Source organism: Colossoma macropomum, unplaced genomic scaffold, assembly GCF_904425465.1.
Source record: "Colossoma macropomum unplaced genomic scaffold, Colossoma_macropomum, whole genome shotgun sequence".
NCBI lineage: Eukaryota > Metazoa > Chordata > Actinopteri > Characiformes > Serrasalmidae > Colossoma > Colossoma macropomum.
The window spans coordinates 23,364,791-23,385,036 of NW_023494789.1; the positions used below are offsets into that span (position 1 = coordinate 23,364,791).

At 40.0% G+C, this 20,246-nt stretch overlaps 1 protein-coding gene across 2 annotated transcripts in view; it reads right to left on the minus strand.

The window, feature by feature from the left end:
- usp43a (ubiquitin specific peptidase 43a) overlaps nt 1-20,246 on the minus strand; it is a 60,730-nt gene that overhangs the window by 20,200 nt on the left and 20,284 nt on the right. For both annotated transcript variants that reach the window (XM_036570598.1, XM_036570599.1), the window contains 8 exons: nt 19,537-19,629; nt 17,621-17,756; nt 15,049-15,193; nt 10,681-10,843; nt 9,530-9,641; nt 6,914-7,017; nt 1,384-1,461; nt 766-895 (listed from right to left, as the gene is read on the minus strand). In XM_036570598.1, coding sequence (XP_036426491.1) covers nt 766-895; nt 1,384-1,461; nt 6,914-7,017; nt 9,530-9,641; nt 10,681-10,843; nt 15,049-15,193; nt 17,621-17,756; nt 19,537-19,629 — 961 coding nt within the window. The remainder of the gene's footprint in view (nt 1-765; nt 896-1,383; nt 1,462-6,913; nt 7,018-9,529; nt 9,642-10,680; nt 10,844-15,048; nt 15,194-17,620; nt 17,757-19,536; nt 19,630-20,246) is intronic.

The window sequence follows — 20,246 nt, forward strand, 5'->3', positions numbered from 1 at the left end:
GTTGCTGCAGTGGTTTTGGAAAGTAGTGATGAAGATAACGGAGCATTTTGATATGAAACATATGAGTATCATATTAATGAAGAGCCTTTAAAGGAGAATTTAAGAAGATCTGAACAAATCCAGAAAATGACCGTAGACCCTAAAGGGTTTTAACCTTTAGGCCACATTGGAGTGCTCTTCACAGGTCTCACAGTGAAAACTACTGCACGCCTACTGCAGTGTTTCCTCCTACCAAAAGAAATATATTGATGGCCACCTAAATTTATTTTGTCCCATTTTAACAATGTCCAGTTCCATTTGAACAAATTCCAATATTTTTTTAAAGTGTACATACTGTGAAAGCTTTAATACAGTGTTGTTAACGTGAAACATCACTCCTTATCCCTGTGGTCATCCTCATGACCTAATCCTTCACTTTTAAAAAGGCTTTGTCAGTTCACCTAACTAAAGTACCCAGCAGGGCGCTAGGCCGAACGCTGAGACGTAACAATAGGTGAAAATGAAAAACACATCTGTAAAGTATCAACTATTTTCAGGGTCAACTTTTAACATCTACAGTTCTACTTGTGAAAAGCTGACCCTTCGAGAATTTCACATAAACTTTTGACAGTGTATTTTCATTACACTGGCAGTAAATGAGTCTATATCGTCACTGGGCTGCTGTTACCACTTTCACTCGATTAACCGTCACTGGGCTCAGGCCTGCCTGAGGATGAGTATTTTACTTTGAGTACTAAACAGGTGAAACGACAGCAGTGCGTGTACCTGCTCCTCTTTGGTGTAAAGCTGAAAACAGTCGTCCAGTGTGCAGCTGTGCTGCTGCAGGTGATTCTGCTGCTGCTCACGAACACTTTCAGCATCCTTCACACACTCCTCCTGAATACTGCCAAACAAACTGCACAGACACACACACACACACACACACACACACACACACACACACACACACAGGGCTTGGTTTTATACCATGTAAAGATATGGACTCACACATATTAGATATGTGAATATGTGAATGTATGTAGTAATTATTTGCCCTATATGTGTTACATGAATGAATGTACCTATATGTAAAAATAATATGCGTCCTATGTATTGAACATAAATGTAAGTACATATATATATCGCTTTTGTCAGAAGAAAAACTTGTATCTCCAAAATGATAACTTTACCGGAGAAGGAAAAAACTTACTTTACTTTTAATGTAAGTCAATGGAACCTTGGATGGACTTTTTTTCCAGGTCAATATATATGTTCCTAAATCTGTATATATTCTGTATTCCTAAACATAACCCAAATCTAACCCTAATCTAAACTCCAGAAATAAAAAAACAAAGGTGTCAGATATAAAAAAAACTTTCATAAAAAGCTCTCACTACACCTCACCATTCTTTGAGTTTTGTTTCCCACTCGATGACAAGTTTCATGTGCGGGGGGCCTCCGGGACCACACAGCTTTAACGCTCTGGAGGAAGAAATCACAGCAATTCAGTCTTCTTATTCTCTGGAGATGCACTGCTGGTAGTGCTTAAAGCATGTGGTGCTGTTCAGTATCTCTAACAGACTTGATTATGTGGTATCTGACACTGTTTGACTCACTGTTACCTATAAACATGGACCAAAGTACATTAGCACAGCTAAAAACAGGAACGTCAGCAAAACTGGAGCCACTTCAATCTATGTTTATAGATACTGTGTGTCATACAGTATTAGAAACCACATTATCATATATATAAACTCTTCAAACATCAAATCTCCACTCAAACTTAAAGTGTGTGTTCTCCAGCTGTCCACAAGATGTCTCCCTCTGATCAGAGATAAACCTCCCATGTCATACAGTGATCTCTGAAATTTGAATTTTTTCGCTGTTATTTTACAGTTAAGAACAAAAACCTCCGGTACAGGTTTAGTTTGTCATTAATCAGCTCTGTGATGATGTTTTGTGTTTATTTATCAGCCTCATGTTCATTAAAGTGTCTTCCTTGTTATAAAGAGCAGGTTTTAAATAATGATTTGACAGTTTTATTTCCTAAACTGTTGTTAAAAGCTCATACTGAAGCCCTTTGGGTCCTTAGCTGGTTCAAACACTTGAAAGGTTTGAGTGCAAGGCAGTAAAGTCAGCGTGGTCTATGGCTCTATTCACAGTGTAGCACTGTCATTAATACTGGCACAAATATTTATACATGTGAGACTCACTTCCCCTAATTAAACCTGATTAGGCTTAAAGTCCAGGCACACTAGTCTAAATGTGTTAGGATGTCATAAATGGACTAAAACAGGCTGATTTATATAAAGAATGTTATGATTAGATAAAATTAGATGCCCCCCAAACTTTTAATGAGCAACAGGCAAAGTTTATTTATACAGCACATTTCACACACAGGGCTCAAGAGGGGCTGTATACATAAAATGATAAATATGAAAGATAACTGATTAAGAGAAAATATTAAAGTTAAATTAAAACAAAAGTCATTAAAAAAAAGAAGATAATGTGCAATATGATAAGACAAAATGCAATATAATAGAGCAGTAATAAATACAACAACATTATTAATAAGTAATAGATAAAAGCAGGATTTTTACAGAAATAGAAAAAGTCATAAAAAATAAATAAATGATAAAATATGATAAAATGTCATTAAATTTGACTTTCTGATACATGTAGACAGTTTGTTACACTAATTTTATGTTTTAAAATAAATTATGAGTATAAACTGTTGGTGTTCTTTGAAAATTGTTCCTTCTTTTCATGTTTTGTCAGATAGAACCTTATAACTCCAAGCAGAAAGTGAGTTCTTAGGATTATAAGGTTCTATCTGAATTTGATCTGTTCCAAAAAACACATATATAAATCTGATAGAATTTTGATATTGTACATTTGAAATAAATCTGAAGTGGCTGTAATTTTCATGTATGAAAGAGACGTGTTCCACATGTCAGTTTTGCTATTTATAGTTCTCAGGAGATGATATGTGTAGGTCCTAAACCATTTAGTGATTTATAGACAAATAATAATGCTTTGAAGTCAATTCTGTAATGTACTGTGGTATCTGTGCAATGATTAGATACTATGGTTTCTAACACCACTGCATCTGACGGTGTACTGTGGTACCTAACCAGTGCAGAAAAGTTTTGAAATGGTTTAAAATGAAAGTATTTTTAAACTCAAAATACACTGAAAAGTCATAACTAATTGATTGTTCACTGCTGCAACTTGCTGAGACCAGAAGATTATTCCTGAAACAGCTCACATTTACAGAACTGCTGCCAACAGAGAAAGAAAAGGCTGAATGAGCCGCTGCCTCACAAAGTCCATCTCTCCCACCTTGTGCAGTTTCAAATCTAAAGACAGTATTTATTTTAGAAATAATAATTACAGCTTTGGTGCCTATACCGTTATCATTGGTAGTTTGGTATGGCTGTGATCAGAGACAGACAAGAATTCTGCATTTGAGACTTCAGTACACAACAGGGTCCACATACACGCACAGTTTTAGTTGCAAAGCAAGAAAAAGCCCCCCGTGACTAATGAGAGGAATGAAAGCTGAAGATATTTGGACGTCTAGAGAGACAAAACTATGGAAAACAGCTGAAACAAATCACATGCCTAAGAAAGCATTTGATTATGTTCAGCAGAAACCCAGTTACCTTCATATTTAAAAACTGGGTCTAAGTGCAGAGCTCATTTTCACACTGAGCCCCAGTACGGAGCTGATTTTCACACTGGGCCCCAACACAGAGCTCATCTCCACATTGGGCCCCAGCACGGAGGTCATTTCCACACTGGAACCCAGCACGAAACTCATCTCCACACTAGGCCCCAGAACGGAGCTCATTTCTACACTGAGCCCTAGCACGAAGCTCAGTGAAGCACTAGGCCCCAGCACAGAGCTCATTTCTACACTGAGCCCCAGCACAGAGCTCGTTTCTACACTGGGCCCAGTACAGAGCTCATTTCCACAGTGGGCCCCAGCTTAGACCTCATGCTGGGCCCCAGCACGGACCTCATTTCTACACAGGGCCCCAGCACGAACCTTATTTCCACACTGAGTCCCCAGCACAGAGCTCATTTCCACACTGGGTCCCAGTACAGAGCCCATTTCCACAGTGGGCCCCAGCATAGAGCTCATTTCCACACTGGGCCCCAGTACGGACCTCATTTCCACCCTAGGCCCAGCATGGAGATCATTTCCACACTGGACCCCAGCACTGAGCTAATTTCCACACTGGGACACAGCACAGAGCTCCCTTCCACACTAAGCCTAGCATGGAGCTCATTGAAGCTCTGAGACCTAGTACAGAGTTCACTCATACACTGGGCCCCAGCACGGAGCTCAATCCCACAATGGTCCCCAGCACGGAGCTCATTTTTACACTGGGCCTTTGCACGGAGGTCAGTGAAGCACCAGGCCCTAGCATAGCGCTCATACCCGCACTAGGCCCTAGCGCGGAGCTCACTAAAGCACTAGGCCCTAGCACAGAGCTCATTTCCACACTGGGCCCCAGCACAGAGCTCAAACACTAGGCCCCAGCACAGAGCTCATGCACACTTTGAGCCCCAGCACAGAGCTCATTCAAACACTGGGCCCCATCACAGACCTTATTCAAACTATGGGCCCCAGCACAGAGCTCATTCAAATCCTGGGCCCCAGCACGGAGCTCATTTTCTTAGCTCAGACAGGCAAACAGTATTTATGCCAAAATGCATAGTGACTGTGACAAACAAGCAGCCACTAAGCTGTTCATAATTACATTGAGGTAACCCCTAATTACACAGTAACAGGCCTCTGTACACAGTAATAACTGAGCTGCAGTGACAGTGCTGGAATAATAATGCTGAATGTGGCAGAAATCCAAAAAGCTTTGTCAGCACACTCAGATGCTTTCACAGCAAACAGGCACATGAAATCATTGCTTGGACAAACAGAGCTACAGCTATGAACTCAGCCGTCCACTCGGGGGAGGGCAGTGTGCTTCACATACAAGCCAAAGTTGTTTTCTTTTACTGAATTGAAAAACCACAAAGTTGGAGAAGGACAGGTTCTTTTTTGCATATGGTGCCAGTCAGACTGGCTCTTTTACTTCTACAGTTAATGTGTACAGTAACGATTCAGTCCAGTGTGGCCAAAAGGAAGTATGATAGACTTCTGGAAATCATCTGAAATGCAGCAGTAACAATAGCAATTTTGTCATGTCAATAAAGCAAATAAAGCAAACATTCATTTGGATTATATTTCTAGTTCTATTTGGTTCAGATCAAAAGTTCAGGCTTGATTAATCCCTCAAAATCTAAAGGTCTATGCTTTGATTCCTCACTCAGAACTTACACATTAGTTTCAAAGTAGTTACTGAATAATTCGTTGGAGATACCCACTAATTTATAGTAGATACTGAATGATTTACTACAGAGACTGATCCTAGCAACCACCTGGGACACCAAAGCAAGTCAGTAGTACGTACTAAATAATTCAGAGTAGATTCTAGTACTATGACTATGACTATGACTCTGGCAACCACCTGCAACACCAAAGTAACCACCTAGCAATACCCTAGCAATCATGGGAAATACCATAGTTACTGCCTAACAGTACCCCATAACCCCTCCTAGCAACCACCTAAGATTACACAACAACAAAACAATTGCCCAAAACACCTTAGCAACAACCTGGAATAACATAACAACCGCCCAGCTACACTCAAGCAACTACACTGAACACCATAGCAACCACTTAGCAACAACCTAGCAATGTCAATACAGTTCACTACACAATACAGAACAGCCAATCAGAACAGAGCTTGTTTACATATAAAAGTCTTAAAAGCACATTAACAAAGTTGAACCCCTTAAAATTACAGATTTATTACACACTAAGGCTTATTATTCAGTAACTACAGGGACTTCAAGCAGACTGGCTGAGCTATTCTTAGGGCAGGGGCCGTAACCCAAACGTTAAGAAGAGTTGTTTTGTCCTTTCAACAAAAATGAAACCACTTTGGGCGTCACAACATTTTATGACTGTTCTACCATCTGGGCTGTAAATATGTCTCATTATATGCTAATGTACTAGTATAGGCTAAAAATATAATATAAACAAAAAACAGACTTACTTTGCTCTGTTTTAAGCTTTAGCTCAGCTATAGCTGCATTTCTTACATTTCTGGCAGGAAACTTTTTCACAAAAGTAGAACAGTTTCTTGTAAAATATCTCAACATTCATTTTTTTATGAATCAGCTTCTCGTTCTCCAGCTTCTTGTTCGAATTGTCCCGTTCCACCTTAAATGGTGCATGAGGCGCCAGAATGAAACTGCTGCACCATTTAAGGTGGAACGGGAAAATTCGAAGAAGCAGCTACCGAATGAGAAACTGACTTCAGCTTCGCAACTTTTTAGCGTTTGACAGTTTCTCGTTGCAGATTAAACATTTAGGAAACCAGCTGGACTGATTATAAATGCTAACAAGTCGTTTCAAAATCTCTTTCTTTAGCTATTAGCTAGGTAAGATTGTTGTCTGCGTTGCTATGGTGACCAACAGTCTGCACTGATCTTCAGGGTTAAATACTGAATTAGCAGTTCTGCACTCCAGCGTTTAAGACCATTTACTGTTAAAACTGTGTTAGAGCGATCAGCAGAGCTTTATTTTACTGCAAAGGAGAATTATTTTTAATATAATTCTGCAGTGGAGCCACAACAGGGCAGCGAAAGAGCTGCAAGCAGTTCTGGAGCCACATGTTCCTGACCCCTGTCTTAGGTTATAGAAGTGTGTAATAAAACTTTGGGTCCACTGTAAAAGACAAAGGCAGCTTGGGAAATAGGTGTTTTACTTAAATTATGATAATTGTTTTCGTCACATTAACCTACACAGAATAATTGCAACTAAATAATAGGCCTGCAGTTTAAGGCGATGAGCTCCACTCACCTGTCCACTGCTGGATGTAATAAAGGCCGGCTGTCCTGAGGAGAGAGATAACTGCAGGACGCGGATCCGCCCACCACACGGATCCGGAATAACACACCCGCATTCTGAAAGAGCACACACACACACACACACACACACACACAATAAATCAAGATAAGAGAGATGAGAATATTACACATCTTTTATTGTATTTTGTGAGTAATAACTCTTGGAAGAGCCTGTTACATCATGTGATAACACCATGTAGGTTTTACACAACGTTAACATCAATATACACACTTAAAAAAAGACCTTTTAAAGTGTTCTTTAGTAAAGAAAATGGTTCTATATAGAACCATGAACACTCATAGAACCCTTTGAATGATTAAAGAGTTCTTTCCATCATTAACTGGTTCTTCAGAGTGATGTAGAATGTGTCTTAGACAATTAAATATAGCATTTTTTTGAGGAGGGTTCTATATAGCACAAAAAGGGTTCTTCTATTGTAATGATGTCAAGCCTGTAACAATAGAAGATCCCTTTTTGGTGCTATATAGAACCTGAATAGAAACAGAAAGATTATATATAGAACCGTATTAACATACTTCTCATCAATCAGAAGAACTATTTAATGATGCAAAGAACGCTTTAATCATACAAAGGGCTCTTTGAGGGCTCATGGTTCTATTTAGAACCATTATTTAGTAAATAACCCCTGAAGAACCATCTTTATAAAGTGTGTAAGACTGGAATTTTTTGCATTTACCCAGCAAAAGGAATCACTCCTGCTCCCTTAAAAAAGATGGTTCTTCAAAGGTTCTTCACTAAAGACAGTGGTTCTGTTTAGAATTATGAACACTCAAAGAACCATTTGCATGCTTAAATGGTTCTTTACATGGTGAAATCGTTCTTCAGATTGATGGAGAATGTGTTGTATATAGTTTTATATAGAACCTTTTCGAAAATGGTTCTATATAGCACCAAAAAGAGTTCTTCTTATGTTACAACCTTGACATTGTCACAAAAGCAGAACCCTTTTTTTGGTGCTATATAGAACCATTTTCAAAAACAACACATTCTCCATCAATCTGAAGAACGATTTCCCCATACAGAGAACCATTTAGTCATGCAAATGCTTCTATATATAACCTGTGGTTCTAAACAGAACCACTGTCTTTACTAAAGGACCTTCTTTTTTAAGAGTGTAGCTATATATACACAGTTTAGTTGTTGTGTAATATAAAAGAGAGCATTTATCAAGCCATCAGATGCTGGATTGAGCTTCATTAAGTGCTGCCTCTGTTCTGAGGCTCATTGTTTTTATCTCAAATGCAGACGGTTCTCTAAAGGCAGCACATTCACACAAGAATCCCTTTTTCTGCTGGAGACTGGAAGTTCAGCTCATTGTGCAGAATCAGGCAGCTGAAGGAACAATTTAAGATGTCGCTAGAGAAAATGGAATGGCAGTGGAGCATAAAGAGAAATAAATTAAACAGCTAATATAAAAATTTAACCAGCAGATGAGAACGACAACCTTTTGTTTGAGGAGTCAGCCGCGTTCTGGAGGCTTACAGTGAAAGATCGGCTCCGCTTTCTCCAGCAGCGGTGCTCTATTCTGCACTAATGATTCATTTATTCTGCGTTTTTAAAGATTCAGCTCAAAGAAATGGGCTTTACAGCCATGCCAGGTCTGGAACAGCAGGGGCGCTGCACCCAGGCTGGCCAGGAAAAGGGGTTGGCAGTTCAGGCAAAAAATGTTATTTGAATTTTAAAGGATTTCTTCAAAAAATATTTTCACACACAAACATGCACAGCAAAAAATAAACAAAGACCACTTCTGGTACAAATGGGACATTTTTACATGTATTTATCGTTTAAAGGTAGCTGTTAAAAATTGGCCTAAAAGGCTACTTACAATAACATGTAGCAGTGATAACTGAATATGAAGATGTTTAATTAGTTAATGTTTATTAGCTATGCTTGCAATACCTTGCAGCATTTTCTGTGTAGGCTAATAACTCTGTATTACCCTCTGGTGTCCAATAGCTTACAGTTCTTTAAATTAAAGCAACACTATGTAGGATTTGGGGATTTGGAGACCTCACTGGTGGAAATAAGTAATTGCACGCAATGTGCAGAAGAACACTTCGTATCACGGGTTGTGCTTCGGACCCCCACAAGCAGATGAATCTGACTTTTGTGAGTGAGTCGAGAGAGAATTCAAAGAGAACTCAGTCTCAGGATGTGAGTGAATTATCTACTGTTGTCATCACATCTTCATCAGTATACTGTTGATTTTGAGATCATTTGGAATCTAAACATTGAGCCGGATCTTCTTTTTGAGGCTGTGTGTGATGTTAATACGTAAAGACGTACAATGTAGTGTGAAAAACTCCCAACCCGACGCCTCTGACTTTTAAATGATTATTTCAGGCTTTACAGGGGGGCTTGCAGCAGCACATACTCGCCATATTTTAGTGTGTTCTTTTATCAATGCTCAGTAAAGCTGCTTCTTTCAGTTTTAACACAAAATATTACATAGTGCTGCTTTACGAATGTATAATGTAAACAAGAAACTAATTTAATAGCTGAAAAGCCTTGAAGAGACGTGCGTGACTGTGTGCGGGTGTGCATTACCTGCGCTTGTGTGCTGTTAAGCATCAGGTTATAAAGTTTGCTAAGAATGGTCTGCCGAAGCTCCGCCCACGACACGCTCCGCTCCTCAACCACAAGGAACGGAGGCCCAAACCTGAGAGAGAGGAGAGAGGGAGAGAGAGAGAGAGAGAGAGATTTTAAAGCATAGTATCAAATCCAATTCATGTTTTATGTTCAATTCACTCCCTCTTAAAACAGTAATCCTACTTTAATCCCAAATATAAACATCTATAATCTGATCAATCTGTACAGTCTTCCTGTGTTTATGTGAATGTTTTCAGGTGTTTTATAAGAAAGCTGTCATGTGATCCCTTCCACGCTACAAAAATAAGGACACAAGCACATTCTAGTGCCACTCAGTAATCTCTTCTACAGGTGATAGAAGGCGGTCCTGAGCAAGCCCAAAATTAATTGGTTCCTATTAAGCTTTTGTAAAAAGTTATGGAGCAGTAATGCTAACCAATCAGCACTCAGTAGCAGCAATGCTAGCCAATCAGCACTCAGTAGCAGCAATTCTAGCCAATCAGCACTCAGTAGCATTGATGCTAACCAATCAGCACTCAGCAGCAGCCATGCTAGCCAATAAGCACTCAGTAGCAGCAATGCTAGCCAATCAGCACTCAGTAGCATTGATGCTAACAATCAGCACCCAGTAGAAGCAATGCTAACCAATCAGCACTCAGTAGCAGCAATGCTAGCCAATCAGCACTCAGTAGCATTGATGCTAACCACTCAGTAGCAGCAATGCTAACCAATCAGCACTCAGTAGCAGTATCCCTTTGTAAATGGTTACAGTTTCTAGGCTATGAAGGACCAACTAGTTAGTTAAGAACACCAAAGACAGAAGCTGATTGTGGGTGAAGCAGATAAACAATGAGCTTCACTGAGTCTGTCTATTTTTCTCTACAGACAACATGATGTCATAATAAGTTAATATTTTGCATAAACTGTATATAATTATAGCATATTTTCAGGGACATGCCATAGTTTTGATTTTTTTTTTTATTTTCAGGGGGTTCAAGGTTAGTTAGGTGTCCCCTGTATTCTGCATCCTGAGTGTCGCCTCAGATCAGATTCTCTGTGTTGTTACTAATGAAACTGAACATACAGGTAATAAAACGGTAAATACTGACCTGGCTGCCTGCTGTCCGCTTCCCGCTGTGTTACAGATGAGCAGGATGATTTTGGAGGATCCACTTTGGTTCAGAAACTCAGACGATGAAGTGCAAGAAGCCAGTGACCTTTGACCTTCGGGCCCGGTGATGTACGGGGAGGAGGGGAGAGAGTGATGGAACCCTGGAAGAGAAGAAGGGCATAGGAAAAAAACTAGTTACTCAAAAAAGTAATTCATTGCAAATGACTAATTACTTACTCTGAAACTGTGACGGAGTTACTGTCATTACTTATTACTCCTACATTAATCTCTAAAATCTGTACTGACTGTACAAGAGAAACCCAACAGTTCCTTCAGTGCTTTATAAACAAACAACTGATTACAATAAACATCATTTAAAAGGCCTTTTTTAAAAAGTATTTTCTGATTAACATGACTGTTTGAAAACCCTGTATATACTTTTAAAGGAGAATTCCACTGATTTTTCAAAATTCCTGCTTAACTCAGTGCATGAGATGTAAACAGAGTGATTCAGAGTGGTTTGGTGTGAAATGGTTCAGATTTCTTTACAGTGGTGGTGATAGGAACCAGGGGTCACCATGACTACAACACAAATATAGACATTTTATTTACTATCCAAAACCACCAGTGAACCTACTCATGTTTCTTGGGGGACTATTTTGCTTCACAGCACCCTGTGTATTATGTATCCCTCCACCATGAATGAATTTTAACTTTAACTTTAACAGAGCATTTTACACCAAACCACTCTCAACGACTCTGTTTACATCTTAACCGTTTAATTACAAAGGAATTTTGAGAAATCAGTGGAATTTCCCTTTAACAGCGTTCATTTATTTGATGCCTTATTAGAACAACTGAATATATAACCAATGTCATAATTAGTCTGAATATACAATAACAAATATTAAATATTATTAAAAAAATAATCCCTCCAGGCCTGTGGGAAACACAAGGCAGGTCCTGCAAATACACACACAAAAACACAATTAAAACAAAAGAACAATGCTCTAAAACTCCAGACTCTGTGTGTGTGTGTGTGTGTGTGTGTGTGTGTGTGTGTGTGTGTGTGTGTGCACGCAGGACAGACAGGGGCAGTGTGTTTCCTTGGCAACCGTTACTGAGTGATCATCTCAGAATCCAGTTGAAGGTGGCCGTTTGGTCCTGCTGAGACATTAATAACCGACACAGCAACAGACACACACACACACACACACACACACACACACACCCCTGCGTCAAAGACAACACATGGCGGGAACGTCTTCCTCTCACTGACACTCTGGACACTGTGGTGATATGATCTAGGTATCAGAGTCAAGGTGTGTGTGTGAGATTGTGTTCGTTTAACTACACTCCTGTGGACAGTCTGTTAGCGCAGTCAACAACCAGGGACCTGTGGACCAGAGTGTGGGTTTTAAGTGCATGTGTGTGTGTGTGTTTGCTCCTGTCCAAAGCAATGTGCTACAGACGGAAGTCCCCAGGAGTGTAGTAAAACAAACATAAATAATACAGGTCACTGGAAACTATTCCTATTTTACTCTCTCTAGACATTCCCCTCTTTCTTTTTCTCTTTATCTCTTTCTTCCACACACACACACACCCACACCCACACACACACACACACACACACACACACACACACACTTACTCCCACAAGTCCTAAGGTCACCCTTTGTTGCCTGTGCCCCAGGAGTGTAGTAAAACAAAACACACAATGCAGGTAACTTGAAACTTCCGATTCCACTCACATACCTGCAGTTCTATTTCTGTAGTCTGTCCTCTCTCTCTCTCTCTCTCTCTCTCTCTCTCTCTCTCCCTCTCTCTCTCGACTTTCTCTCTTTCTCTCTCACAACATACACACACACACAGAAAAACACTCAGAAACAATAACCCCCACAATTCCACAGAACTGTGGACTGGGCTAACAGTCCCCAGGAGTACAGGAAAACAAGCACATAAAATCTGGAAACTTTCCATTCTACTCTCTTACTCTCTCTCTCTCTCTCTCTCTCTCTCTCTCTCTCTCTCTCTCACACACACACACACACACACACAATGATCCCCACAAGTCAGGCATGCTACTGGGCCGCAGATGGGTGGAGGCTGCAGGTTTCAGACAGAGGTCACCTGTCACACAGGGAGCCACAACTGCTGCCCAGAACGACTACGACACCCAGAGTCGCATTAAAGAGACAGTTCACCCAAAACCCAAAGTTACAGAGTTCTGCCCATCTTTAACCCAAACACAGTCGATCAACAGAGACAACAGAGTCTGTGTCTGAAGTCAGAGGTTAATGTATACACTACACAAAGAAGGTTCTCTTGAAGTGTTCTTTAGTAGAGGCAATAGTTCTAATTAGAACCATGAGTTCTGTGTAGATCTATTCTATGTTTAAATGGCTCTCTGCATGGTGAAATCGTTCTTCAGATTGATGAAGAATGTGTTGCATATGGTCCTATATAGAACCTTTTTTGAAAATGATTCAATATATCACCAAAAAGGGTTCTTTGACTGTTGCAAGCTTGACGTCAAAACAATAGCAGAACCCTTTTTGGTGCTATTTAGAATCAACACATCCTCCATCGATCTGAAAGACCAAAGAAAATGAAATTCTATATAGAACTATGAACACTCAAAGAACCCTTTGCACGAATAGAAGGTTCTTTGCATCGTGAAAGCATTCTTCAGATTGATCTAGAATTTGCCGTAGATGGTTTTATATAGAACCTTTTTGAAAATGGTTCTGTACGGTACCAAAAAGGGTTCTTCAATTGTTACAAGCTTGACATCAAAATAACAGAAGAACCCTTTTTAGTGCTATTCAGGATCCTTTTCAAAAAGGTTCCATTTAGAACCATCTCCTGCACATTCTCCATCAACCTGAAGAACCATCTTACGATGCAACGAACACCTTATTCATGCAAAGGGTTCTTTGAGTGTTTGAGGGCTAGAGGGGTATAAAGCCCCCAAGGACTGGGCTGTAGACCATCCAGTATCTTTGGGATGAGTTGGCATGATCCAGAACTGACCATCCAACATCTCTACCTGACCTCACTAATGCTCAATCAAATCCTCACAGCAATGTTCGAACATCTAGAAGCCTTTCCAGAAGAGTAGAGGTGCTTACTGCAGCACAAACTCACTATTAACACCCTTCATTTCAGAGGAAACGCTGGACGTTTACCAAGTGCTCAGTTCAGTACAGCTGGTGTAAAAGCACATTTATAATGACTGCACTTATATGCTTAATAAAAGTATTTTTAAAAAGTGTTCTCAAAACTCTTGAGCCACCTGACTAAAACCAGCATGTCCAGCCACTTAATGTCGGGTCAGTATTTTTACTGTGAAAAGCTTAAGTGCCATAATAAAGATCTTTCACTGTCATAGATCAGGATCCATCAACTGCTTTAATATTTCATAACCGCTCTGAGCACTTTATGCATAATTAACTCACCTTCTGTAGTCAGAAAGAGAGATGGAGAGATACAGAGAGACAGACAGAGCTACAGAGAGAGAGAGAGAGATAGAGAGAGAGATGGCCTGTTTGCCTGTTGTGGAAGTCCAGCTGCATTTGTTTACAGTGTAAAATGTAAAAATAAAATCATATTGAAAACATTGTGCCGTCTGGTTACCTTGAACGAACTACATTACTAACTTCACTTTGTGAGCCAGACGTTCGTACGAGTGCAGACGCAGTACAAAATGTGTCTGGACACGACCGCAATATGCGCTCACAGCGTCTGAAATTCACGTTTGATTTACTCAGGCTGCACAGACGACCGCAAACTGCACTCAGACGCGCTTGCTGACTTTTAAACAAGATCAAACAAAAGAGAACATAAAAGTTTGGTGATGAAGAGGTGACGGCGTTAATTAATTAAGTTCTCTCCCACAAGAAATATTCTAAAGGTGCGTAACTGCAGTCTGATTTAGAAACTGCGAATGCGTCATGGCTCATTCTGCACTGTGTCTTCTCCCGCAGTGATGATATTTGTGCATTTTAAATATTCTTTTATTGAATTCAGAGCAGGACTGAAGTTTTTTGATGAGGTGTTACCAACAAAAAGTGGTTCCTCGAGGATTCTTTAGTATAATAAATGGTAACATTTAGAACCATGAAAACTATAAAAAAAACCCTTTGCATGACTAAAGGGTTCTTTGCATGATGAAAAGGTTCTTCCGATTGATGAAGAATGTGCTGTAGATGGTGCTGAGCTCTGAGTAGACTGATAAATCAATGTGATTAGTTGTTAATCTCAGTGTTACTGAGCTCTGCTAAAGCCTGAGTAGACTGATAATTCAATGTGATCATTTTGCCCCACTCTGGTGTTATCATGGTGATGTAGGAACAGTCCTGGTTACCTGAGTATCGTGAAGAGCTGCCTTTGGAGAATGGGGGAGGGGCCTGAAAGGCGTAGATGACATCACTGTCAGAGATGCTGGTCAAGTCGTCATCATCAGAGAACGAACGCTGGAAGCCGTCAGAGTACAGTTCCACCAAAATCACCTAAAAGAGAGATAAATTACAGATTACCTGTAAAATGCAATTTGAACCTTTTGCTTCACGTGACAAAGTTTTCACACCCCTTCTCCACCCGGTTCCTCCGTCCCATCTCTTGGTCTGACCTCTGTTCAACTTCTAGGGGGTTGCTGGCAGTCATCACAACAATAATATTGCTTTTGCTGTCTACATATTTTAATGATAAGTTGCCATTAAAAAATAAATAACTCAATGAAATAAAAAATAACTGCTGACTGGCGTGGGCCATGGTGGTAATGCTAGGGGGCAGCACACTTTACAGTAACACGTTGCTGTAGGTCAGTGTTAATCAGACTATATAAGCTCAACATGTCAGTTTACATAAACTTATACAATAATTTATAAAAGCTTATTCTAGTAGGCGCCATTTGTCACTGTTACGAGTGTAACAATAACAGGGCCCTTTTGGCTGCTAAATAGAACCCTTTTCAAAAAGATTCTATATAGAACCATCTACAGCACATTCTGAAGAACCCTTTCATGATTCATAGGGTTCTTTGAGTGTCCATTGTTCTTTATAGAACCATTTCTTTAATAAAGAACCATTGAAGAACCATCTTTTCAAGAGTGTACTGAGTTACTCATAGAACTGCAGTCTCTCAGCACATTAACTGAAGACTGTTCCACTCTGTTCTGGTCTAGAATAAAATTCTAAAGCTCTAAAGTCAGAGATGTGACCAATCAGTAGGACATATGGTGTCACCAGCAAAACAGAATGAAATCAAACACAAAAAAGTAATTAGTAAGTAAATATGATTGGCTAACGTGACTAAGTACATTTTACTCACTAATAAAGTTGAGTAGAAGTAAAAGTATTGTGATTTGAAAATACTCAGGTGTAAGGGGTCAGGCCACAATGCCAGGAGGGCTGCGTCCAGCAGCTCTCAAACTTGGTTCTACATCAGTCTTATAAAAACAAGTTTAGAATGTGAAAAGTGCACAGCTCGTTCTTATAAGACTCTAATACAGAACCAAGTGTGAGACCTGAACTTTCCACAGTCCAGCTCACCAAACTCCCTTGATGTTATCGTTTCTTTTGGATCTCTATTCAACCTTTTCCCCTTTAAATTCTTCTTCGTTTCTTTTTTTCTTTTCTGTTGCTTCAGTGCTTTTTCTTTATACTTTCTTCTTATTTCTGTCTTCTGAGCTAAAGTACCAAACTGGTTACCCCTCTACAAAGGTATAATGCTGAGCTGCAGTTTGTGCAAGTTTTTATGCAGCGTTAGCGCTAGGGCTTCTGGGAATAAGAGTTTTTGGAGCCGTGCCTAGCAGCTCTCCTGGCCTGACCCCTTTCATCAGGAGTACAAATCCATCAGAATTTTACTGCAGTACATGTACTTGACTAAAGGTAACTAGTTACTACCCATGTTTGGATGTTGAGCTGACATAACATCTGTGTCAGGTGATTTTTTTCTGACATTAAATTCTGGCTGAAGAGAGAGTGTGTGCAGGGAAAGTAAAAAACAAAAAACTAATGTCACGAAAAAAGGTTGTCATGTTTATACACTAAACTACAATGTCAGTTGTGATAGGCCCAAAACATACTTCACCCAAGGCTGTGAATGCAGATGCTTCGAGCTATGCACACAGGTTTTGCGTGTAGTTGTGTTTAAAAATGTGTCACGATGCATTTTATAACACAATACATGCACGAGCTGTATTCTGAGTGTTGCAGCAGGGGGTGCTATAACGACAGCCAAGCCTGTCCAAGTGGTGTCATACCGCCAGTGCGGTTTTTCACCTGCCTTAACAGACGAGCAGCTGAATCTCACACAAAGACATCTTACATGATCAAAAAATATGATCCCTTATGGCCTTTTCATTCCAGCAGAAGAGGTAAAGCAGCTCACTCTCCTCTACTGTGCACATTTAGCTGTCAAGGCTGGAATAACAGTAGATCCCTCTCTGATTTGTCCTCTAGCGCCCCCTTCAGTACTGGGTGTTTTAACCGCCACAGTAATGTGAGAGTGCGCGGTGGGTTTGTACAGAAGGACCAAGCGTTTGCACTGTGTTGGCTGAGAGCTGTCATTTATGTTCCCGTACTTGGGTTGAGTATGTTTCCGGCCATAACATGCTACATCATTTCACCCAAAAATAATCTGTTTGTATGGTCTGTATTTACTTTGTGTGTCTGCGGTTCTGGGTTAACCTTTTCTAGATCACTGTACCATCACTTCCGTTTTAAAACAGAATTTTTATGCATCAAATCATCCAGCAATGCGGTGATGCAATACACTGATCGAAAGCTTGAAATCTCAGGATTTTATTCCCTCAAACCATTTTCTGATCAATTATTCACAGCAGCAACAATCGTCTCATTTGCAACATAAGCAAAATAAACATAGTGTAAACCTTACTCTTCACACGTTTGTGGTGAGAAGGAGCTACAGTTACCTGCTCCGTGTTGATGTTTCCTTCCTGAGCAAGCAGTGCTCGGAGCGCGCGTACTGATCCAAGCAGAGGAACGGCCAGACCTACCCGAACAAACCGCTGGGACTTACTGTTGAACACCAGGGTTACATTCACTGCCCTGAACACAGAACATGACACTTCAGTACAATTAATGTGATAATACATCAAATCCCTCCAGTTTACACCAAACACAGACAATCAGCCGAGACATGTTTGGAGTCTGAAGTTTCCTTCTTTAGTTTTAGCACTAGAGCTACGAGGCTAATGTAGCAAACAAGTAATGGAAGCATATACCCGACCAGTTAGCATGGTGCTAACTGCATGTGTAAGTGCTTCAGATTGTGTTAAGTAATAGACTTATGTGGTTTCTGACACACTGTTATCTACTGATAATGGACAAAATTGTTTTTATTCACAGTCAAAACAGTTATACATTTACCCAGAAGCCTCAACAACTAAATCTAACATCAGCTGTCACTCTTTACCTTTATTACAGCTTCCATTCTCACTTTCAGTTTCTCAAAGAAATCTGCAGACACACCTCCAAAGTTCAGTCTTAATTATGCTCATTTTCAATGTTCATAGTTTTATTTTGGGGTCTAGAATAGATTTTCAGCTTCAGTGTTCCAGAAACACGTTCTTTTTCTCATACCGTACATCTTTATTCCGCTCTGTCTGAAACGCTCTGTTAGAGCTCCTGCGTCTTTAAGCCCAGTGTGCTCTGATTGGTCAGCTCGCTCACTCTGTTCTGATCAGTCAGCCTCCAAAGCGGTTCCGCCCCCCCCATGTTCCGCCCCTGTCCTGCAGTCTGCAGAGAAACCCTTCTCTCCTGAGCAGCTGTTAACTCTGCTGTGGCTGTTTCTCCAGGAGCGTCGGTTCTGCCATATCAGTTTGATCCAGAGTTGATTCTGAAAGTCCGGTCAGTGTCTTCTCCAAACGGCTACAACACTGAACACACTCTTCCTCCTCCAGTAGCTGCTATGCACTGTGTGAGGCGTGCTGAGGTCGCCTTTAGGCAGGCAGTAAGGACTGTGTTACGAGATTGCATCATCTTGTAACAAAGGAAAAGGGCTGGAATTCCAATGAGGTGTTTCAGTCAGCTGAGAAAAGTGGTTTCTGTGGGAGAGAGTTTCTCCCTCTTGAGGGAACTTTGAGCTTTGTGACTTTGCAGAATGTTTACATGCACAAAAAGATACAACACACAAAAGAAAAGAGAAAACCAGAAAAGCATAATAGGTCCTCTTCTGAAGTTGGTTTTGCGTTTTCTGCATCTCACGATCAGTAATCCCAAACACACTCTGTGATTTTCTCAGTGAGGCTTCTTGACAGCTACACATCCTTTCAGACCCATAGCGCTGAGTTGTCTTCTCACAGTGGAAGGATGGACGGAAACACCTGTGGATGTTTCCAGATCTGAAGCAGCTTGATTTTCTCCTCTCTCTCAAAGATGAAAACTTTAAGCGCTGTTTATCTGATGGGGGCAGTGTTGGTGTCTACCTGGTCTTCCAGGTGGTTGTTAGGAGTCCCATTTTTCCATAGTTTTAAATCAGTTATTGAACTCCAGTTTTGGTAAGTCTTGCATTTTCACATTGATCTTTCTCCATTTTTATGCAAGTGGATTATCTAATATCTAATATCCTCACGAATATCTCCTGAAAAATCAATAACTTGTGCTTGATGGCTATTCTGACTGGAAGCTAAATAAATGAAGGGTGTTCTCTGATTTTTACACATTACTGTGGTGAAAACAACAGTCGTAGCCAAGCTGATTTAAAGCCTGAACTGTGTCCATAGCTGTTCAACACACACACCCATGCACACACACGCACACACACACACACACACACACACCACCCACACACACACACACACACACACACACACACACTCATACTTACCGTGTCTGTCGGAGCGGTATGGGAAGGGAAATACAGAGAAAGGGGTCGAAGGTGTTGCTCTGTTTAAGGCAGTGAGGACAGGTCAGTGACGATCTAAAAACAACAACAACAACAACAAGATTACACACTAAAACTGACAATCACAACACGTTACACACCAATCTCATTAACATATTCAAATAAGGAGTAATTCAGAGAAAAATAGTGGATACTGAATAATTTCTAGTAGATACTGAATAATTCATAGAAATTACTGAATAATTCATAGAAAAAACTGAACAATTCATAGACAACACTGAATAATTCACAGTAGATATTGAATAATACAAAGCAGATACTGATTAATTCATAGTAGATACTAAATAATTCATAGTAGATACTGAATAACTGATAGTAGATTCTGAATCTTAATATCAATATAATCTGTACCATGTATTTTTCCAAACCGGTAGTAATCTAAATAAATGTATCTCATTAAAATTGCAATTTAAATATATAAACATACTTAAACACTTATAAACATGTTTTTCTAGCACTGAATCACTAAAGTTCTCCACCTCCATCAGTTCTCAGCGATGGTCAGTAACAGTGTTTTTACCTTAGATATCTAAAAACTGACTCTGCGCTGCTGCATTAGAAGCTGTGGTGTATTTGTATCATTCTGAATAAATTGTGAGATTATGTAAATGTGATTTTATATTCTGGTTCTT